A 22,755-nucleotide genomic window follows, 5' to 3' on the forward strand; every position below is an offset into this window, starting at 1 on the left:
AATGTTCTGCTGTATCATCGATGTTTAATGACCAGGTCTTGCATTGTTAGGTAATGTTCTGATGTATCATCGATGTTTAATGACCAGGTCTTGCATTGTTAGGTAATGTTCTGCTGTATCATCGATGTTTAATGACCAGGTCTTGCATTGTTAGGTAATGTTCTGCTGTATCATCGATGTTTAATGACCAGGTCTTGCATTGTTAGGTAATGTTCTGATGTATCATCGATGTTTAATGACCAGGTCTTGCATTGTTAGGTAATGTTCTGCTGTATCATCGATGTTTAATGACCAGGTCTTGCATTGTTAGGTAATGTTCTGATGTATCATCGATGTTTAATGACCAGGTCTTGCATTGTTAGGTAATGTTCTGCTGTATCATCGATGTTACTCTACTTTTTGATGTATTGATGTTGTTTCTACTTGATGTGCATTTAGCGTGGGACCTGCGTTCTACAAATGAATAATTTTATTTTGTAAAAAAAGAGAGAAAGAACAAAGGAGAGAGAGGGACGGAGAGCGAGAGTGATGAAAAAGACTATTCTAAGGCAACCTTTTATTTATTTATTTTACCAGGAAGTTCAATTAAGGTCAAAAGACCTCTTTCAGAAGGGAGACCTGGCCAAGGAGTAGCTAAAAAAAACCAATTCAGAGCCTGTCATTGATGCCAATGGCTTGTGGCGTCACTCACGTTGATGAAGGATGCGTTAATGAAGTCGGAGTCTGGAACTCCCTCTAGTGATGACAAATGCACCCTGGAGTGATCATCTGAAACACAACAGAACCTTGATTAACTGAATGGCCAGCCTGTTTTAAAGGAGCTACATGTAACATTTACACTACCGTTCAAAAGTTTGGGGTCACTTAGAAATGTCCTTGTTTTTTAAAAAGAAAAGCACATTTTTTGTCCATTAAAATAACATCAAATTGATCAGAAATACAGTGTAGACATTGCTAATGTCCATTAGAAGCCCATTATCAGCAATCGTCACTCCTGTGTTCCAATGGCACGTTGTGTTAGCTAATCCAAGTTTATAATTTAAAAAAAGGCTAATTGATCATTAGAAAACCCTTTAGCAATTATGTTAGCTTAGCTGAAAACTGTTGTTCTGATTAAAGAAGAAATAAAACTGGCCTTCTTTAGACTAGTTGAGTATCTGGAGCATCAGCATTTGTGGGTTCGATTACAGGCTCAAAATGGACAGAAACAAATAACTTTCTTCTGAAAGTATTACGTCTTTGCAAATGGTAAGAAGCCACCATGAGATGTTAGGCATTATTAAGCAGTGTCCTTAAAAAAATAATTATGGCTAAAATATGAAATGTAGCTCATTTAAAGTCTGTTCCAGGAAGAGTAGTATGACAGACTAGTGCCCAATTCAGACTATTGGGCCGAACTGATCCAAGCTATACTGGCGGAGTTACACATCCGCCATAGATGCTGGAACAGTGCTGTAAAGGAAACATACAAGCCAGCACAGTACGTTCCCAAAGGTTGAATCAGGCTTTAGCGCCATGTTGAGGACTCACATGGCAGGATGTTGACGTAGCGGTTTTTGTCCTTGTTCTCCTCTTTAGAGGCCGCGTCGCACGACGCCTGAATGGGACACACCGGCAGCGCCTGGACACAGAGCGCATTAGACACACAGACAGGTAACAGTGATATTAGCTGAATTCCCAGTGATGCGTTTCTATGGGTGATATTCTTATTCCCAAAACCAGCCCTGCTGGACACGAAAATAAAGCAAACAAGGGAAGAACGGGAAAGGGAATTAGGAAGTATTGGAACACAGCCATTGGCTCTGTGTAAGTTAGTACCTCTCCAATCTGAGTCAGTAGCTAGAATCACAAACATAGAGGGTTCTAGTTGCAAGTACGATCTGCCCATTGTCCTGATATGGCCCATAGACGACTAAAATGTGTGTGTATAAATGTAAATGTGTGAGTACGTGTGAGAGTATGAGAACATATATATATATATATGTATGTGCGTGCGTGCATAAGGACTTCATACGTTGAACTCCTCCCGGAAGAGCTTGTTGTCGTCAGCCATGCGACGATTCATCTCCTCCTCCAGCTTGTCGACAACAAGGGGAGGGTACTTCCTGTTGGTGCTGGGTGAACGGGCCAATAGTGGCACACTCTGGAGCTCTGCGAGAGCAGGAAGCAGGAAGGGAGGGAAGAGGGAGAGGAAAGAGAGGAGGGAAGGAATGGGAGGAGAAAAATGGGTTGAGAGAGTTCCACAGGAGATAGACAGAGACAGAAAGATAGACATAAACCCTTTGTTGTGACACTGCCAACAATAAATTATACAAATACAATTAATTATATACACTATACATACTATTTCAATCATTTTTACAGTAAAATACAATAACAAAAACCTGTTGTAAGAGCCAGATAGTGACACATTCACCAAACAATGATTATAAACTAAATCAATACACTGTAGAAAAATATATTATATATTACATGTCCTAAACATTACATTCCAATCTGCACACGCAATGTCTCCAAACTGACTGTCTGTTCTGTAACAAAAGCCCACAAGGGGGCGCTGTAAACCAATCCAACGCTGCTACTGAACCACAAGTGGAACAACAGCATAGGCCGAGAACCTGTAAATGACTACAAAACCAATGTGATCTTATCCAAACAGAGAACAATGCAGAAAGTTGGCTATGATATAGATTACAAGTCCCTGTAAGTGTGCTACCACAGGCAAAACGTGTGTTCACACAACTACAGTGATTTTACCTGTATCGTCTGATCTACCGTTGGTCAGCCTGAAGGAGTTGGAATGGCTGCCGGCCTGCTTGTACTTCTTAAACCTGTCAATCACACGACATGCATGAATAGATATATCCAGAATGACACACACTGCCATTGCCATGGTAACTTCTGTAACACTTAGTTCATCAATAGTCCTCAATAGGGTGTGAGTGAGTGTATGAAAGGTGACAAGAAAGCCATTTCCTGCTCTGCCCTTTAAAAACGGTAATGAATTGTGTGAGTAGGTTTGTGTGTACAAGACAGTTAGCGTTTTACGTGGGTCACATGTCTCAATATTGTAATGCTCTACACACTTTTCTTTTCAGTTTAAATATGCCAGGCTGAGATGAGGCTGAAGACACTTCTGTCAGGCAGAAAACCAGGGATGTATTCATTATGACGCACCATAGCAAAACATAGTACTTGTTTCTTTTTGGACAAAACAACCATTTTTTATTGGACAAGTTCAGGGAGCCCTCTTGGTGTCAGTCCGTTTTTTCTCTTTGGTGCCTCATGAACAGGACCCAGGGGCGAGTCCCCCTAAAGCTTCGTAGCTAATGTGGCACTATTTTCACCCTGACGTAGAGTATAGACCCAGGCCCCTTGCAGAACAGCAAAAGGCTTAATTTTGAGAACTTTGCTCGCTTCAAACGAAGAAGATGGATTGTCAAACATAAGATTTAACCATTCTGACTCTCTCACTGCTGTGGGGCATGGTCGTCATTTTAGCCACAAAGCTTTCAGGGAACCCACCCCATGGTTGTGTTCACACCCATCAGGGAGACAACATTTGAAAAGGACAGGTACAAGCTGAACTCAGCCAAGGTACAAGCTGAACTCAGCCAAGGTACTAGCTGAACTCAGCCAAGGTACTAGCTGAACTCAGCCAAGGTACTAGCTGAACTCAGCCAAGGTACTAGCTGAACTCTCACTCACTTTGTTGAAAATTGTTTTGTTACCGTGTGCTCTAATGAACAGGAACCAGGTGAGCAGTATGGGTCCGAGTTAGCGGTGTGGGTCAGGGTTAGCGGTGTGGGTCAGGGTTAGCGGCGTGGGTGGTTTTTACCTGAGTGAGTGACTGACCTGAGCATGTAGAGGATGATGATGATGAAGACAATGACGAGCAGGGACGACAGAGCCACCATCACCGCAATGATGGGTGTGTCATCTGAGAGAGACAGGAGAGCGATAATTCACAACATATTTTAAAAGTGTATCTATCCATTGTACAATGACTACTTGTCTTATGTTGGTCACATTACAAGACTCAACACACAAACACACGACAGGCTGGGAGCAGCACAGGGCCTCGCACAAAGACACAACGGTAGTAGGTGGCGGCTGGGCACAAGAGACACCAGAAACCCCCTGGTTGCCGGTTCACTAGCCTACATTTTCATGTCAGCACTGGGATTCCCTTTGGCAAGGCAACTTCTTTCATTCCCAATACCTACAAAAGCAAGATGGTGAAGGTGGCTGGTGTGGTAATATTTGGTTTGCTCTCTAAGAAAAATAACCGTGCTCGGCGTACACGTGGACACTGTCCTTGAGAGTGTAGATACATCACTATTTAATTGGCAGGCAGAGTAAACCTTTCACATGACACAAAACAGGAGGCTGGCGTCAGGCTTGTGTTCAAACTGTATTTGACTGATTTGACAATTGATTGAGCCTGTCTGGAGTGACAAATTGGGTTTGGGTTGGCACTTTGCGCTAAGCCAGCTTGATCAAGTGCACAAATTAAGTATTTGAAAATAAAAACAATTATATTTAATATGGTTAATGGTAAACATGTTAGACAGGCTATATGCAACTCTGGCTGCTTTGTGACTTCTACACTGATTACAGGAGCTCCTAACTAAGGACACCAATTTGTAAGTCGCTCTGGATAAGAGCGTCTGCTAAATGACTTAAATGTAAATGTAAAAATCATGGTGACAGTTAAACTGGACAGCTTCGTTATGTCTTACATAACATTTTCATCACAGTGACATGAGAGGTCCTTAACCGTCATTACAGAGACATCATTAACCGTTGTTACAGAGACGTCAATAACCGTCGTTACAGAGACGTCAATAACCGTCGTTACAGACACGTCAATAACCGTCGTTACAGACACGTCACTAACCGTCGTTACAGACACGTCACTAACCGTCGTTACAGACACGTCACTAACCGTCGTTACAGACACGTCACTAACCGTCGTTACAGACACGTCACTAACCGTCGTTACAGACACGTCACTAACCGTCGTTACAGACACGTCACTAACCGTCGTTACAGACACGTCACTAACCGTCGTTACAGACACGTCACTAACCGTCGTTACAGACACGTCACTAACCGTCGTTACAGACACGTCACTAACCGTCGTTACAGACACGTCACTAACCGTCGTTACAGACACGTCACTAACCGTCGTTACAGACACGTCACTAACCGTCGTTACAGACACGTCACTAACCGTCGTTACAGACACGTCACTAACCGTCGTTACAGACACGTCACTAACCGTCGTTACAGACACGTCATTAACCGTCGTTACAGACACGTCATTAACCGTCGTTACAGAGACGTCATTAACCGTCGTTACAGAGACGTCATTAACCGTCGTTACAGAGACGTCATTAACCGTCGTTACAGAGACGTCATTAACCGTCGTTATAGAGACGTCATTAACCGTCATTACAGAAACGTCATTAACCGTCGTTACAGAGACGTCATTAACCGTCGTTACAGAGACGTCATTAACCATCTTTACAGAGACGTCATTAATCGTGGTTACAGAGACGTCATTAACCGTCATTACAGAGGCGTCATTAACCGTCATTACAGAGACGTCATTAACCGTCATTACAGAGACGTCATTAACCGTCATTACAGAGACGTCATTAACCGTCATTACAGAGACGTCATTAACCGTCATTACAGAGACGTCATTAACCGTCGTTACAGAGACGTCATTAACCGTCGTTACAGAGACGTCATTAACCGTCGTTATAGAGACGTCATTAACCGTCGTTATAGAGACGTCATTAACCGTCGTTATAGAGACGTCATTAACCGTCATTACAGAGACGTCATTAACCGTCATTACAGAGACGTCATTAACCGTTGTTATAGAGACGTTATTAACCATCATTACAGACACGTCATTAACCGTCGTTATAGAGACGTCATTAACAGTCGTTATAGAGACGTCATTAACCGTCGTTATAGAGACGTTATTAACCGTCGTTATAGAGACGTCATTAACCGTCGTTATAGAGACGTCATTAACCGTCGTTATAGAGACGTCATTAACCGTTGTTATAGAGACGTCATTAACCGTTGTTATAGAGACGTTATTAACCGTCGTTATAGAGACGTTATTAACCGTCGTTATAGAGACGTTATTAACCGTCGTTATAGAGACGTTATTAACCGTCGTTATATAGACGTTATTAACCGTCGTTATATAGACGTCATTAACCGTCGTTATAGAGACGTTATTAACTATTAAGAGTCTAAGCCAGGGGAAGGGGGTTCTACTAAGATATTAAATTGTATGAATAAGGTCATACTAAGGATCATTTAGCTATTTGATTTTGAATTTCACGACCCCTTGAAGGATACATTTTTAAAATAATAATTTAAATAAATTATTTTTGGCCTTACTGCTATTAGCCAATACAAACGCATAGAATAACAGATTCACTACCAAAAGACAAGTCATGTGAGGTCTGTGGGTGTCCTAGAGCAAAAAACAACCAACATTTACATTTTATTGTCCATTAAAATAACATCAAATTGATCAGAAATACAGTGTAGATATTGCTAATGTTGTAAATGACTATTGTAGCTGGAAACGGCTGATTTTTAATGGAATATCTACATCAGCGTACAGAGGCCCATTATCAGCAACCATCAGTCCTGTGTTCCAATGGCACGTTGTGTTAGCTAATCCAAGTTCATCATTTTAAAAAGGCTAATTGATCATTTGAAAACCCTTTTGCAATTATGTTAGCACAGCTGAAAACTGTGGTGCTGATTAAATAAGCAATAAAACGGACCTTCTTTAGACTAGTTGAGTATCTGGAGCATCAGCATTTGTGACTTTGATTACAGGCTCAAAATGGCCAGAAACAAAGGACTTTCTTCTGAAACTCATCAGTTTATTCCTGTTCTGAGAAATTAAGGCTATTTCATGTGAGAAATTGCCAAGAAATGGAAGATCTCGTACAACGCTTTGGACTACTCCCTTCACAGAACAGCGCAAACTGGCTCTGTCCAGTGTCTGTGTTATTTTGCCCATCTTAATCTTTTTTTTTGGCCAGTCTGAGACATGGCTTTTTCTTTGCAATTCTGCCTAGAAGGCCAACATCCCGGAGTCACCTCTTCACTGTTGAAGTTGACTGGTGTTTTGCAGGTTGGATAAAATCACCAGTAAGTGATAGTGATCCCAGTGGGAATCAAACCCAAAACCCTGGCATTGCTAGCACGAAGCCACTTTTACCAACTGAGCCACATTTGATTTCATGTGGTTCAAACTGCCATCTTGGCTATTTCAGCTAATTGTTGTTCATTTTTCATTATTCTGTGGAATTTTCAGTGTTCTCTGAGGGACAATGTACACATTGAATGGTGCTGCACCACGTTGTTAGGAAGATAATTGAAACTGAGAAGAGGGACTATTCGGTCCATTTAATTTCAATGTCTCATACCATGGGCATAGAGGATGGACAGAAACCACAGACAGAGGAGAGATACTGGAGGGCTTGAATACTGCGTGTGTTCGACGGGCCAGTTAAATTATGACATCTGTCATGCTGTCATAAATTGTCAGCGCGGTTGCATGACCGCTTGGCATGCCATTGTAATGAGACATCAAAACCTCACACACAGTCTTACCGGTGTCTTCTTCTCCACCACCTGAGGAGGATAAAACAAGAGTCATTACTATCAAACCTAAAAAAAACATACAACAACCCCCTCCGCAGTTAAATTCTCGACTTTCACTCTCACACACTCCACTATCAATCAAATGTCAATCAAATGTAATTATAAAGCCCTTATTACATCAGCAGATGTCAAAGTACTGCAACCAACATACAGTTAACACACAGACACACACCTGGAACAGTAGCACTGCTAGTGGCCGACGTGGCTTCCACCGTTGGTTTTGTGTCTGGTGACTGAGTCTCTGGAAAAGAGGTCCCATTCTCAGCCTGACTGATTGTGGTTGGAGCAGGGGGTGGCTGCGGGGTGGAGTTCACGTCTGTGGGGATTTTGGGCGCTTCAGTTGGGCCAGGGGGTGGTGGAGGGGGGACGGGTGCAGGGGTGGCACCACTGGGGCTTGCAGTCAATATGACACCATCCACGGTTGTGGTAGTTGTCATTGTTGTCGCGGCAACCTTCGGGGCTGTGGTTGTTTGAGGGGGAGGAGGTGGGGCGATGGTTGTTGTCAAGGGAACATTGGGGAGGGTGGTGGCGGGAGGGTCCTTGGATTTGGCAGTGGGGTCTGGACCTCCTAGGGATGAAAGGTAAGGTGTGAGAGAGGAGAGAGAAGAAAGACAGAGAGGAGCGAGAGAGAGCGAGATATTCAGTTTATTTAGGCTATTTCTGTTGAGTCAATTTGCAGCTTCATGAGAGGTGCAGTAAACAATAGCGTTGAATATGTCAAATGGTGTCAGCGGTGGGATCCGGCTGTTCAGCTGATGATGTCATGTGGGTCCTTCTTACCTGTGGGGGTGGGAGGTGGTACCTGGGCCGAGATGGAGACCCCGAGGGCCACACTGAGCAACAGGAGCAGGACACACACACCCATACTGCCCTGGGAGAATCGGGGCACATGCCTTATTACCCTTTCACAGTGCAAACAGATAATTGGATTATTAATCCAGATGTGTTGTAGTTGTAAATGGAGGCTAATCCTGGGTGATTACTTTTACAGTATAATCCAACTAAATGTAGGTACTTATAAACATTTTTTGGGGGGGTGGGGTATGGGGGGTGATATATATATATATTTTCAAGTGAATATAAAACTTCTTAAATGCATTTATTATCATGATTTGAGTGGAACAAGGAGTTGACCTCTTACCTTAAGAAGCGAAGTTGGCATCAATCATTCATTCGCACAGTGTGGTCCTGGATCCAAACAGAAAGGAAGACACTGTTAGAACCGACACGGCTCTCGATAGTATCACTGATCTTTAATAAGCTTATACGTATCGGCCTCGCGGCCTTCGTCAGAGCTTTTATGAATTAAAAAAATTAGCACCCTTACGTAGACCTGGCCCCACCCACATCCGTTCCACGCATCGAAATGGGTTGGAGGGAAAGGAAAAATAAATAAGTGCTACCAAATATAACAATATGCATTTCATAAATATTAGAATAAAGTGTGTAAATAAGACATATTAAACACACCTGTAAAACCACAATGAGGACATAGACCTACCGAGCAAGTTATCATTAATCATCGGGTACATTGCTCGAAAAACATCAGAGTGATCTTAAATGGGGGTATAATTCATGTTCAAATTCACAACATAACATACATAGGCATTTCAACCTTAAGACCTTTAGGAAATAATGTCTGGAGGGTGAAAATCCCAAAACATTCTCTTTTACTCAGAGTATTATTAATGTCACCTCGCATGTCTGATATCTTAACTTTCTCTATGCCACAAAATCTAAAAAGGTAGAAATGTTATGCTTTAGGTAATTAAAATGTACTGTGACTGGATAATCACTGTCATTTCTCCAGATATGAATTTTAATGTTCCCTGATTCTCTGTTTGAGAGAACGAGAGGTTTTACCTACACAGCACAGCCCACATGGACATGATATAATGTAAATTACATGGGTGGTGGAACACGTAATAATGTCATTTATTTGGAACCGTTTTCCTGTATGTGGGTGGCAGAAATATTCACACTTCATCACATTGTTGCACTGTGCGCATCCTCTGCCTTTTGAATTAGGGATGGTCAAGGTCAAATATTTTTCCCAGTAGGATTGACTGATCCCAAACTTGCTAGGTGTGATTTATCCCCAAAATATCTGACCATCTCCTCAGTTTAAAAAAAACCAATACTGAATGTACTACATATTCTGCGGTTAGGTTATCAAACAATGCCTGCATAATTTATTTAATCTGCTTACTTAGCAGCAGCTTTTAAATAATGAGATTTACAGTTAGTTTAACACATACAAGCTCACAGAACGGGACCGGCGAGTGCTGAAGCATGTAAAAATCGTCTGTCCTGGGTTGCAACACTCACTACTGACTTCCGAACTGCCTCTGGAAGCAACATCAGCACAAGAACTGTTAGTCGGGAGCTTCATGAAATGTGTTTCTATGGCCGCGCAGCCGCACACATGCCTGAGATCACCAGTCGCAATGCTAAGAGTTGGCTCGAGTGGCGTAAAGCTCGCCGCCATTAGACTCTGGAGCAGTGGAAATGGGTTTTCTGGAGTGATAAATCATGCTTCACCATCTGGCAGTCCGACGGACGAATCTGGGTTTGGCGGATGTCAGGAGAACGCTACCTGCCTGAATGCATAGTGCCAACTGAGAAGTTTGGTGGAGGAGGAATAATGGTCTGGGGCTGTTTGTCATTGTTCGGGCTAGACCCCTTAGTTCCAGTGAAGGGAAATCTTAATGCTACAGCATACAATGACATTCTAGACAATTCTGTGCTTCCAACTTTGTGGCAACAGTTTGATGAAGCCCCTTCCCTGCTTCAGCATGACAATGCCCCCGTGCACAAAGTGAGGTACATACAGAAATAGTTTGTTGGGATAGGTGTGGAAGAAGTTGACTGGCATGCAGAGCCCTGACCTCAATCCTATGGAACACCTTTGGGATGAATAGGGACGCCGACTGCGAGCCAGTCCTAATCGCCCAACATCAGTGCCCGACAACACTAATGCTCGTGGCTGAATGGAAGCAAGTTCTCGCTGCTGTGTTCCAGCATCTAGTGGAAAGCCTTTTCCAGGAGAGTGGAGGCTGTTACAGCAGCAAAAGGGGGACCAACTCCATATTAATTTTGGAATGAGATGTTCGACGAGCAGCACAAACTTATGCCATGTCGTGTATATATCGTAAATAGTCCATCAATAAATAAATACACTAATAATATAATATAATAATATATGCCATTTAGCAGACGCTTTTATCCAAAGCGACTTACAGTCATGTGTGCATACATTCTACGTATGGGTGGTCCCGGGGATTGAACCCACTACCCTGGCGTTACAAGCGCCATGCTCTACCAACTGAGCTACAGAAGGACCACATTAAAAATATGTTTTTTTTTTAGGCCATATCGCCCAAACCTACTATGACCCATGCGGGCATCAAACCCACAACCCCATTTTTGCCAGCTCCGTGCTCCAACCAACTGAGCCATCAGATGTACGTAGAAGCCCACCATTCTGTGTGCTAAATCCCCATCACTCTCTCCCTCTTGTTCTGGATGTGTCTCGTATCCAGGTGGTGCATCGTAACATGAATAATAAACGACCACATAGTGGGACACGGTGAAGGAAACGGAATCTGGGAAAAAGCATGTATGCATTTCAGCTTGGGCCTAGCCCTATGTGCAAGATGGGACAAAGTTAACCTACTTTTGGAAATAAATCGAGAAGTTAGGGACTGCGAAGGACCCACGAGTTGGGATTGAGACAATTTTTTCAGATTTTGAATTTGGACATGGCAAAATTGCTTGTATTGTGTAATAGCTTTCTGCATTGACTGCAGTGGGGCTCACCTCAAACAACAATGAAGGGGATTCAGTTGAAATGTGTGTGTAGGGAAGGGCCTAGAGAGCGCCGGCATGGTGGGCTGACTGTCTGATGTTATCCCACCAGTCCACTGGGTGCGGTTTTACTGACTGAGCTGTGATAATCCCTGGCCTAATCCCATGGTTCTGACCCAGGAATAATCCAGTCCGTCTGGCTCTCTTTATTGCAATCTAGACACACACACACACACGCACAGGGATGACTGCAGACAGACACACAAATCCTGGTTATCAGGAATTTGCTGCTAGAACCTCCAAATTGGGTGCAAAAAAACAGCTACTGTGCCACTTCTATCTAGGGGGAAAGGCTTTGATTATTACAGTTTAGACCAGTATTTCCCAGCCCTGGTCTTCAATCAGTTGGACACTTCCAAATGGGGACCTGTTGGCCTACTCATCCTCTATCAAATGTATGATATTAAATGCCCACACTGGTAGAAATGCACTTTTTTGAGCTGAAAGACGACGGCCAGAGCTTACCCATTATGTTGCACATCGACACAAGTCAATAAGTCATCATCAGTAAGTCAAAGTATGATATTTGGGCTTGAAGTGCCAAATCCGAATGTGTGACTTTGGATGAAACCATGAGTCTTAAATGTCTTTTCCTATGAGATGACGAGCACATTTATTTCAGCCTACGTTTTGTTTCAGGGTGGGTTTTATTTAAAATGGTACCAGCCACCAGCAAGGCGATGTTTATTAATCAGAAACACCTGCTGCAAATGTCTTCCTATTCGTGAGTCGTCTGAGCCAAACAGCTTTTCTCTGTAGCCTACACTTGGATTTCCACTAGATAAAAAACAGCCACAAAGTCAAAATTGGCTATATCATACAAATTGAACAAAAATGAGCTTGTTGGTCTTAATTAAAAGGTTAGGGTAGGGCTAAGGCTAGCGGTGTGGTTAAGGTTAAGGTGACAATAAGGTTTAAAATATGATCTTAAGAAGAGAAAATGTATTAATAGTTGCCCTTACAAAAAATATGACAGTTTTGAAACTGCAGTAAATGTGCAGTAACTGCAGTCGACTGCTATTTTGGACTCAGTATTTGCAGCATACTGTAGTTATACTGCACTCTGACTGCTATCTTTTTCGAATGGGTGGTTTTATGACTTTGCGGCACGCCTGGGCGGCAGGTAGCCTAGCGGTTAAGAGCGTTGGGCCAGTAACCAAAAGGTTGCTAGTTCGAATCCCTGACGACTAGGTGAATAATATGAGGATGTGCCCTTAACTTCTTATGGCTGCAGGGGCAGTATTGAGTAGCTTGGATGAAAGGTGCCCAGAGTAAACTGCCTGCTCCTCAGTCCCAGTTGCTAATATATGCATATTATTAGTAGTATTGGATAGAAAACACTCTGACGTTTCTAAAACTGTTCGAATGATGGCTGTAAATATAACAGAACTCATATGGCAGGCAAAAACCTGAGAAGAAATCCAAACAGGAAGTGGGAAATCTGAGGTTGGTCGATTTTCAACCCAGCCCCTATTGAATACACAGTGATATTGGTTATGTTGCACTTCCTAAGGCTTCCACTAGATGTCAACTGTCTTACCGACTTAAAAAGATGAGAGGTCTGTAATTTTCATCATAGGTACACTTTAACTATGACAGACAAAATGAGAAGAAAAAAAATCCAGAAAATCACATGGTAGGATTTTTAAGGAATTTATTTGCAAATTATGGTGGAAAATAAGTATTTGGTCACCTACAAACAAGCAAGATTTCTGGCTCTCACAGACCTGTAACTTCTCCTTTAAGAGGTTCCTCTGTCCTCCACTCGTTACTTGTATTAATGGCACCTGTTTGAACTTGTTATCAGTATAAAAGACACCTGTCCACAACCTCAAACAGTCACACTCCAAACTCCACTATGGCCAAGACCAAAGAGCTGTCAAAGGACACCAGAAACAACATTTTAGACCTGCACCAGGCTGGGAAGACTGAATCTGCAATAGGTAAGCAGCTTGGTTTGAAGAAATCAACTGTGGGAGCAATTATTAGGAAATGGAAGACATACAAGACCACTGATAATCTCCCTCGATCTGGGGCTCCACGCAAGATCTCACCCCGTGGGGTCAAAATGATCACAAGAACGGTGAGCAAAAATCCCAGAACCACACCACCTAGTGAATGACCTGCAGAGAGCTGGGACCAAAGTAACAAAGCCTACCATCAGTAATACACTACGCCGCCAGGGACTCAAATCCTGCAGTGCCAGACGTGTCCCCCTGCTTAAGCCAGTACATGTCCAGGCCCGTCTGAAGTTTGCTAGAGAGCATTTGGATGATCCAGAAGAAGATTGGGAGAATGTCATATGGTCAGATCAAACCAAAATATAACTTTTTGGTAAAAACTCAACTTGTCGTGTTTGGAGGACAAAGAATGCTGAGTTGCATCCAAAGAACACCATACCTACTGTGAAGCATGGGGGTGGAAACATCATGCTTTGGGGCTGTTTTTCTGCAAAGGGACCAGGACGACTGATCCGTGTAAAGGAAAGAATGAATGGGGCCATGTATCATGATATTTTGAGTGAAAACCTCCTTCCATCAGCAAGGGCATTGAAGATGAAACGTGACTGGGTCTTTCAGCATGACACTGATACCAAACACACCGCCCGGGCAACAAAGGAGTGGCTTCATAAGAAGCATTTCATGGTCCTGGAGTGGCCTAGCCAGTCTCCAGATCTCAACCCCATAGAAAATCTTTGGTGGGAGTTGAAAGTCCGTGTTGCCCAGCAACAGCCCCAAAACATCACTGCTCTAGAGGAGATCTGATCTGCATGGAGGAATGGACCAAAATACCAGCAACAGTGTGTGAAAACCTTGTGAAGACTTACAGAAAACATTTGACCTCTGTTATATACCCTTTGTTGGCAATGACAAAGTGTTGAGATAAACTTTTGCTATTGACCAAATACTTATTTTCCACCATAATTTGCAAATAAATTCATAAAAAATCCTACAATGTGATTTTCTGGATTTTTTTCCTCATTTTGTAGGTCATAGTTGAAGTGTACCTATGATGAAAATTACAGGCCTCTCTCATCTTTTAAGTGGGAGAACTTGCACAATTGGTGGCTGACTAAATATTTTTTTGCCCCACTGTATTGTGTAACATGAAGTCCTACAAGTGTCATCTGATGAAGATCAACAAAGGTCAGTGATTCATTTTCTCTATTTGTGCTTTTTGTGACTCCTTTCTTTGGCTGGAAAACTGGCAGAGTTTTTCCTGTGGCTTGGCTCTGACCTAACATAATCGTTTGTGGAACTTTCGCTGTAAAACCTATTTGAAATCAGACACTTTGGTGGGATTAACAACAATATTACCTTTAAAATGGTATAAGATACATGTATGTTTGAGGAATCTTAATTCTGAGATTTCTGTTGTTTGAATTTGGCGCTCTGCACTTTCACTGGCTGTTGTCATATCAATCCCGTTAACGGGATTGCAGCCCTAAGAAGTTTTAAGGAAGGCACTTAACCCTAACCGTTCCTAAAATGTAAACGTAAATGTTTGACTTTTACCGTTTTCTATCCCTAAACGAGTACAGAGAATGAGGGTTCATCCCTGTGCTAAATTTAGAAGAGGTGTTTCTAAATTTAAATAGTGGCCTTGTCCATTGCGAGTGTTTCACTTGACTTTGCTCTTAAAGCAGACTAATCACTGCAGAGCTGAATCCAGGATAGAACTAAAAGGAAAACAACCAACATACCGACAAAGAGGCCTACACACTAAACACACTTAATATAGTAGATTATGCATTTCATACTAAAATTTTATTGAGCAAATTTCCTTCCTTCTTAAAATGGCGTTTCGCTTCATTTAAAAGTTGCCACAATAACTTAACGAGCAGAAACAAAGCATGGAAAGCAGACAAAATGTATCGCCTTTTATCTGCTTTTCTCCCTCCCAGGTAGACCATCTCTCTTGCTGATTCAGACTCCAGGAAAGTCGTAAAACAGCAAGAGCCCAGACCATTGCTTCCTTCCCCTGCAGTCTGTCTGCCTGCTAGTCCCCTAAACCCCTTGCTCATCCAAAACCAGCCTCTGACCCTTTAACCCTTCCTGTCGAATGCCCCAGCCTCCCCTCACCTGACCCACAGAACAACCATCCTCACAACCAATGATTCAGCTATGACACCACCATCCCCATTAACATTAGCGACTATAAATTAATGTTAGACCGATTGATACAGCAGCATCCGCTTTAAATTTGGCATGGTTGCATCAGCTGTCTTGTATGAATCAGCCTTTGCACTTGAAATCCGCTTGCAACACTGAGAGCCTAAATGACCTTTTTGGACACCATGTGATTGGGCGGAGTGTTTATGGTGGTGAGGTGAAGCCCTCCGATGCTAACCGGAGCTAGTAGCTCCGTAACTGATAGTAACTGAGTAAGTTAGTGAGTGTAGAGTACTGAGTAAGTTAGTGAGTGTAGAGTACAAGTGTAGCCTACCAGTCTTATCTATAGGTCTGAGTGCATTAGTCTATGGGGACCCAGATAGATGTGGTTTGCCCACCTAAGCAGTCCCCAAACCCTTTCTCTGTGTGTGTGTGTGTCCACAGAGAGGTGTGGGTGCTGTGAGAGGCATGTCCCAGTGACTTAAGTGGAGAGAGGAAATTATTAATTCAAGAGGCACTCGTCAAGTGTTTCTACTTCATAGGCCTACCTAGGCTACACTCACTCAACACAACAACAAAGTGCTCTCTTTGCTCTCTTTTATAGTCAAGTAAGAGAACAAAACACCCTTTGGAGTGATGGCTCTTATAGGCCTATTTGTAGCAGAGCCCGTAGAGAAAGCTTACTGAACAATCTCTGGTTGTAGTAGCAGTAGAATGTGAGGGACTCGGAATCATGCACATCCATCCATATGAGAATATTCAGCCTCATCACTCAAAGCTTATGGTAAATATAGCCTAGCACCCCCAAAAAATCTAAGTTTGACAACACAAACATCTTCTAACCCTAGTATGCCATGATACTCTGTACTATACAGCAATCGTACAATGTTCTCCTCTTGCTCAGTTCCCTGTTGCGAAAGCTTTGTTGACAGCTATACCCGATCAAGATATTCTGCTACCCCAGAGAAGAAAGACGTGGTCCACAGTGGCTTCCTATCAATGCTTCATTTCGGATCGCAATCTTCCGATATCTAAGGCTTAGTTCCAAACAGGCAAATCCAATTGATTAAGGCCATGTCTATAACGTTCTAGCCAGCTCATCAGAAGTAAAAACGTTTTTATCAATGTTAGTCCACCTGGTTCTGCTTGGCCCAGAACGTGCATAATTTTTCCAAAAGTGACCCATTTCTCACTTCCTATGTTTTGATATCTTGCTGCATTATCTTCCATTTTCATCACAGCAACCCCCTGAGATGAGCGGTCTCATCAAACGCCCTATTTCTAGGGAGATAAACAATTCAGGCAGAGATATGTTGTTCGTCTACTACTGACTAATAAGGTGTTCAACAGGGTTACTGTTTTATTGTTTTGACTCCGAACCACAAATCAGGGACGAACCACAAACGCGGTAATAGTAAGTATTGTGGCAAGGAAACAAAATATAAAAGAGGATTTCTCTTCTTTAGGATAACAGTCCTAATATCGTAAACAAACATCATTATGTTATCATCGAGTCACATCTATTTATTTTCCAAGCACACAATATTTGACATACATCAGGTTAACGGACCGACAAGTCTACATCGTGTTTTCATTTTTGCCTTGGGGGAAAATAAAAGTGATACTGGGATCATCCAGGCCCTAACATGACTGGAACGAATTGCAAAAATCGCTGAAGTTGGAGACTTTTATCTCCCTCACCAACTTTAAACATCTGCTATCTGAGCAGCTAACCGATCGCTGCAGCTGTACATAGTCCATCGGTAAATAGCCCACCCAATTTACCTACCTTATCCCCATACTGTTTTTATTTATTTACTTTTCTGCTCTTTGCACACCAGTACTGTTTTTATTTATTTACTTTTCTGCTCTTTTGCACACCAGTATCTCTACATGCACATGACCATCTGATCATTTATCACTCCAGTGTTAATCTGCTAAATTGTAATTATTCACCTACCTCCTCATGCCTTTTACACACAATGTATATACACTCTTTTTTCTAGTGTGTTATTGACTTGTTTATTGTTTACTCCATGTGTAACTCTGTGTTGTTGTCTGTTCACACTGCTATGCTTTATCTTGGCCAGGTCGCAGTTGTGAATGAGAACTTGTTCTCAACTAGCCTACCTGGTTAAATAAAGGTGAAATAAATAAAACATAAGTGTAGACTCAGACGACATTGGAGGAAATGTTTTATTACTGGCCTAACCTTCATGTCACTGCATTAATAGCCACACAGGGCTCTGCATGCGACCATTATTCTCACGTATGCACCCAAATATTTTGCTGTGTGACCTGGGTTCTCTTTTTTTAGCACTAGTGCCCCTAGAAAAATAAATAAGGATTCTAGCTTTAATATCTCAAATATTTCTCATTGTGCTCCTAAATTTCTTTGTGTACGCCTACATTTTTCCCTTCACAATTGGAATAATGCAGCAGTCCACAACACACATTCAGTTCGATACTGCGAAGGCCTGTTTTTCAGTATTTTTCCTCACGCTTTGTTTAGTTGCCATCTGATCTCAAATGGATCAAAATAGGTGAACAATTGAAAAGAAATCCCCTAATTTCAACGTCGGCATTTGTCGGTAAGACAGGTAAGGTATTTAAGTGCAGAAGGGCGTGGGCCCAAACGTCATAATGTTCATGTGCCTCCTTATAAACAGCAACAGTGGTGCATACATACACAACCTATTCAGAACAGTGAATCCAGTGCAAACGCTGCATTCTATCTGATCGCCAAGATATTCCAAAAGCATCATGCATGTGAGTCACTGGTGTTGACTGTTGCCTCATGAACAATACACTCCTGTCCAAAACAAGGCTCAATCTTACAGGGAAAATGTCTTCCAAACCTGAACTCAAATCGGCAAAAGTCTTGCTGGATTTAGGCTTCTTGAGATCAGGACGCTGCAGGATAAAGATGCCAATGTGCATTAGGCCTAACCGTATAAGCAAAGACCCAAAAAGCACACAAGATCCTGTCCAAGTGTGACAGTGGTTCAGTTCATTATAAAAGATACATTCCTCACACACGATTACCTTTGCATGTTGTTTAGCCTATTGTAATTGTGTGTGATGGATATTTTATAATCCGTTACATTTTGGGTTTATAATTCCCTGCACCACATAGACCTATATAAAACAGTGGTGGCGTTAACGTTCATATTTAAAAGCACGAAGTGTGACAGAACATAGGTTAACCACTGCACTTACACTGCTTTTTTTGCACAAAACAGTGAGTTTTCTACCTGACCCCTTAGCTGTGGCTGGTGGTTTATCAAGCCTCTGATCCTTTTCTTTCGCACCAACTGTGCCTAGGCTAATACTTATTATAAAACAACAACACAGAGTTACACATGGCATTAAAAAATGTACAGTCAATAACACAATAGAAAAAGTCTATATACAGTGTGTGCAAATGAAGTAAGATTAGGGAGGTAAGGCAATAAATAGGCTGTAGTGGCGAAATAATTACAATTTAGCATTAACACTGGAGTGATAGATGTGCAGAAGATGAATGTGCAAGTAGAGATACTGGGGTTCAGAGGAAAGATAATAAATAAAAAAAATAACATGGGGATGAGGTAGTTGGATGGGCTATTTACAGATGGGCAATGTACAGGTGCAATGATCTGTAAGCTGCTCTTATAGCTGATGCTTAAAGTTAGTGAGGGAGATATGATTCTCCAGCTTCAGTGATTTTTTGCAATTCGTTGCAGTTACTAGCAGCAGAGAACTGGAAGGAAAGGCGGCCAAAGGAGGAATTGGCTTTGGGGGTGACCAGTGAAATATACCTGCTGGAGCGCGTGCTACAAGTCGGTGCTGCTATGGTGACCAGAGAGCTGAGATAAGGTGGGGATTTACCAAGCAAAGACTTACAGATGACCTCGAGCCAGTGGGTTTGGCGACGAATACGAAGCGAGGGCCAGCCAACGAGAGCATACATGTCACAGTGGTGAGTGGTATATGAGGCTTTGGTGACGAAACGGATGGCACTATGATTGACTGTACACTTGCAGTCTATAACACAATAGAAAAATCTATGTACAGCGTGTGCAAATGTAGAAGAGTAGGGAGGTAAGGCAATAAATAGGCCATAGAGGCAAAATAATTCAAATTTAGCATTAACACTGGAGTGATAGATGTGCAGATGATGTGCAAGTAGAGATACTGGGGTGCAAAAGAGCAACAGGATAAAAAACAATATAGGGATGAGGTAGTTGGGTGTGCCATTTACAGATTCACTGTACCTGTACACAGCCATCGATCGGTAAGATGCTCTGACAGTACGAGAGCTTGGAACTAAAACTTGGTTCTATCTGCAAAAAGATGATTGGCTTCAAAGTTCAGAACCCTCATTGGTTTGAATGGTGTCAGCGATTTTGATATTGTATTCTTTTGAACTTAACATGAATTGGGATATTTAGAGTACTATATAGGCTAGGTAGAGAACATTGAACAGAACAAGGCTATGTCAATAACTCAATTTTTACAAAAATGCAGAATCAGATAGAACCTTATAGTCCCAAGCTCTCGATTAACATGCTTCATAAACAACAGGTGTAGACTAACTGTGAATTGCTTCCTTTTGGGCCCTTCCCAACAATTTAAAAAATATGAGGAATAAATACACAATGAGTAACGATAACTTGGCTAAATACACAGGGTATCAGTACCGATTCGATGTGCAGGAGTACGAGGTAATTGAGGTAGATCTGTACATATAAGTAGGGATACAGTGACTAGGCAACGGGATAGATCATAACAGCAGCGTATGTGATGAGTCAAAAGAGTTAGTGCAAAAAGGGTCAATGCATATAGTTGACAAATAGCTACCTGGACAAACTTATAGCTTGGGGGAAGAACATGTCCAGGGTCCTGTTGTTCTAGACCTGGTGCATTGGTACTGCTTGCCGTGCGGTAGCAGAGAGAACAGTCTATGACTTGGGTGGCTGGAGTCTGACAATTTTCTGACACCGCCTGGTATAGAGGTCCTGGATGGCAGGGAGCTCGGCCCCAGTGATGTACTGGGCCGTACGCACTACCCTCTGTAAAGACACTTGTCAGCTGGTCAGCGCATGCTCAGAGTACGCGTTCCGGTAATCAGTCTGGCCCTTTCTCCCGCATTGTATATGGTCACTCTCCATGGTTCTGAAACAATCTTCAGTGCGCCGTCAATTGGTGACTTTACCTACGTTGCTATGTGCATAATAGCAAAGTTAACCAGCATACTGATTCCGTGAGCACCAAGCCTCATGCAACAGAAAAATGTTGGATAAAGCAATTTCACAGAGTCAGCTGTTTTTAATCTTTGCAATGCTTTAATAAACGCTAGAACAGACTGGTAATCATTTAGAATGTCTTTTGTGTAGTTTACACTGTTCCAAACAGGCCGAAAAAAATGGTAATTTAACAAATTTGTCACACATAATATGACCTCAGGTCTCGCTCCTATACTCTCCTTTTTTCTTGATCTCCTTCTTATTGTTATTACAATTATTATTATGATCATTATAAAAAGTAATGTCATTATCATTATCAGGCTTTGTATAGTATCCTTCTATAACCACCATTGAGCTGTAGGCCTAAGAGTGTATCCTGTTTAGTCTTAATACCATAACTTACATTAGCCTGTATATTGAAATATAGAGCTAAGTTGCATCATTCCTTCATGCCATTACACGAGACATGCATGCTCTGAAATGCAAACAAGCATTTTAGTTTTAAAATTAAATAACAAAAGGGAGCTTTGAATAGTTAGGCCCAAAAAATAAATAAACCACTATTCACGAATGCATGCAACTGCTTAAGTCTTATACACACACACACAACCAGTCAAAAGTTTGGACACCTACTCATTCAAGGCTTTGCCTTTATTTTTTACCATTTGTATAAATAAATATTTATAATATTTGTACAATATTACATGAAGACACGTAGTAATATACATGAAGACATGTAGTAACCAAATTTGTTAAACAAATCAAAATATATCTATATATTTGAGATTCTTCAAAGTAGCCACCCTTTGCCTTGATGACAGCTTTGCATACTCTTGGCATTCTCTCAACCAGCTTCATGAGGTAGTCACCTGGAATGCTTTCCCAACCATCTTGAAGGAGTTGCCAGATATGCTGAGCACTTGTTGGCTGCTTTTCCTTCACTCTGCGGTCCAACTCATCCCAATTGGGTTTAGGTCGGGTGATTGTGGAGGCCAGGTCATCTGATGCAGCACTCCATTACTCTCCTTCTTCGTCAAATAGCCCTTACACAGCCTGGAGGTGTGTTTTGGGTCATTGTCCTGTTGAAAAACAAATTATAGTCAGACTAAGCGCAAACCAGATGGGATGGCATATCACTGCAGAATGCTGTGGTAGCCATGCTGGTTAAGTGTGCCTTGAATTAAAAATAAAAATCACAGACCATCACACCTCCTCCATGCTTCACATGGGAACTACACATTCGGGGGTCAGCCGTTGACCTACTCGGCGGTTGGAACCAATAATCTCAAATTTGAACTCATCAGACCAAAGGACAGATTTCACTGGTCTAATGTCCATTGCTCGTGTTTCTTGGCCAAAGCAAGTCTCTTCTTCTTATTGGTGTCATTTAGTAGTGGTTTCTTTGCAGCAATTCGACCATGAAGGACTGATTCACGCAGTCTGCTGATATTGAGATGTGTCTGTTACTTGAACTCCGAAGCATTTATTTGGGCTGCAATTTCTGAGGCTGGTAACTCTAATGAACTTATCCTCTGCAGCAGAGGTAACTCTGGGTCTTACTTTCCGGTGGCGGATTTCATGAGAGCCAGTTTCATCATAGCGCTTGGTGGTTTTTGTGACTGCACTTGAAGAAACTTTCAAAGTTCTTGAAATGTTACGCATTGACTGACCTTCATGTCTTAAGGTAATGACGTAATGTCATTTCTCTTTGCTTATATGAGCTGTTCTTGCCATTATATGGACTTGTTCTTTTACCAAATAGGGTTATCTTTTGGATACCATCCCTACCTTGTCACAACACAACTGATTGGCTCAAACACATTAAGGAAAGCAGT

The 22,755-nt window shown here is 42.0% G+C and overlaps 1 protein-coding gene across 5 annotated transcripts in view; it reads right to left on the reverse strand.

The window, feature by feature from the left end:
• LOC118376202 (receptor-type tyrosine-protein phosphatase alpha-like) overlaps positions 1-22,755 on the reverse strand; it is a 104,461-nt gene that overhangs the window by 58,798 nt on the left and 22,908 nt on the right. For 3 of the 5 annotated variants that reach the window (XM_052473924.1, XM_052473926.1, XM_052473922.1), the window contains exons 2-10: positions 8,855-8,901; positions 8,494-8,584; positions 7,886-8,281; positions 7,663-7,683; positions 3,856-3,940; positions 2,758-2,831; positions 2,015-2,151; positions 1,531-1,621; positions 692-768 (exon numbers count right to left, since the gene is read on the reverse strand). In XM_052473924.1, the coding sequence (XP_052329884.1) occupies positions 692-768; positions 1,531-1,621; positions 2,015-2,151; positions 2,758-2,831; positions 3,856-3,940; positions 7,663-7,683; positions 7,886-8,281; positions 8,494-8,584; positions 8,855-8,875 (993 nt within the window). In that variant the 5' untranslated portion in view covers positions 8,876-8,901. Of the gene's footprint in view, positions 1-691; positions 769-1,530; positions 1,622-2,014; positions 2,152-2,757; positions 2,832-3,855; positions 3,941-7,662; positions 7,684-7,885; positions 8,282-8,493; positions 8,585-8,854; positions 8,902-21,789; positions 22,000-22,755 lie in introns of all 5 variants that reach the window. The other 2 variants (XM_052473923.1, XM_052473925.1) reach the window with 2 other exon arrangements.

This window comes from Oncorhynchus keta, chromosome 21 (genome assembly GCF_023373465.1).
Source record: "Oncorhynchus keta strain PuntledgeMale-10-30-2019 chromosome 21, Oket_V2, whole genome shotgun sequence".
Classification (NCBI taxonomy): Eukaryota; Metazoa; Chordata; class Actinopteri; order Salmoniformes; family Salmonidae; genus Oncorhynchus; species Oncorhynchus keta.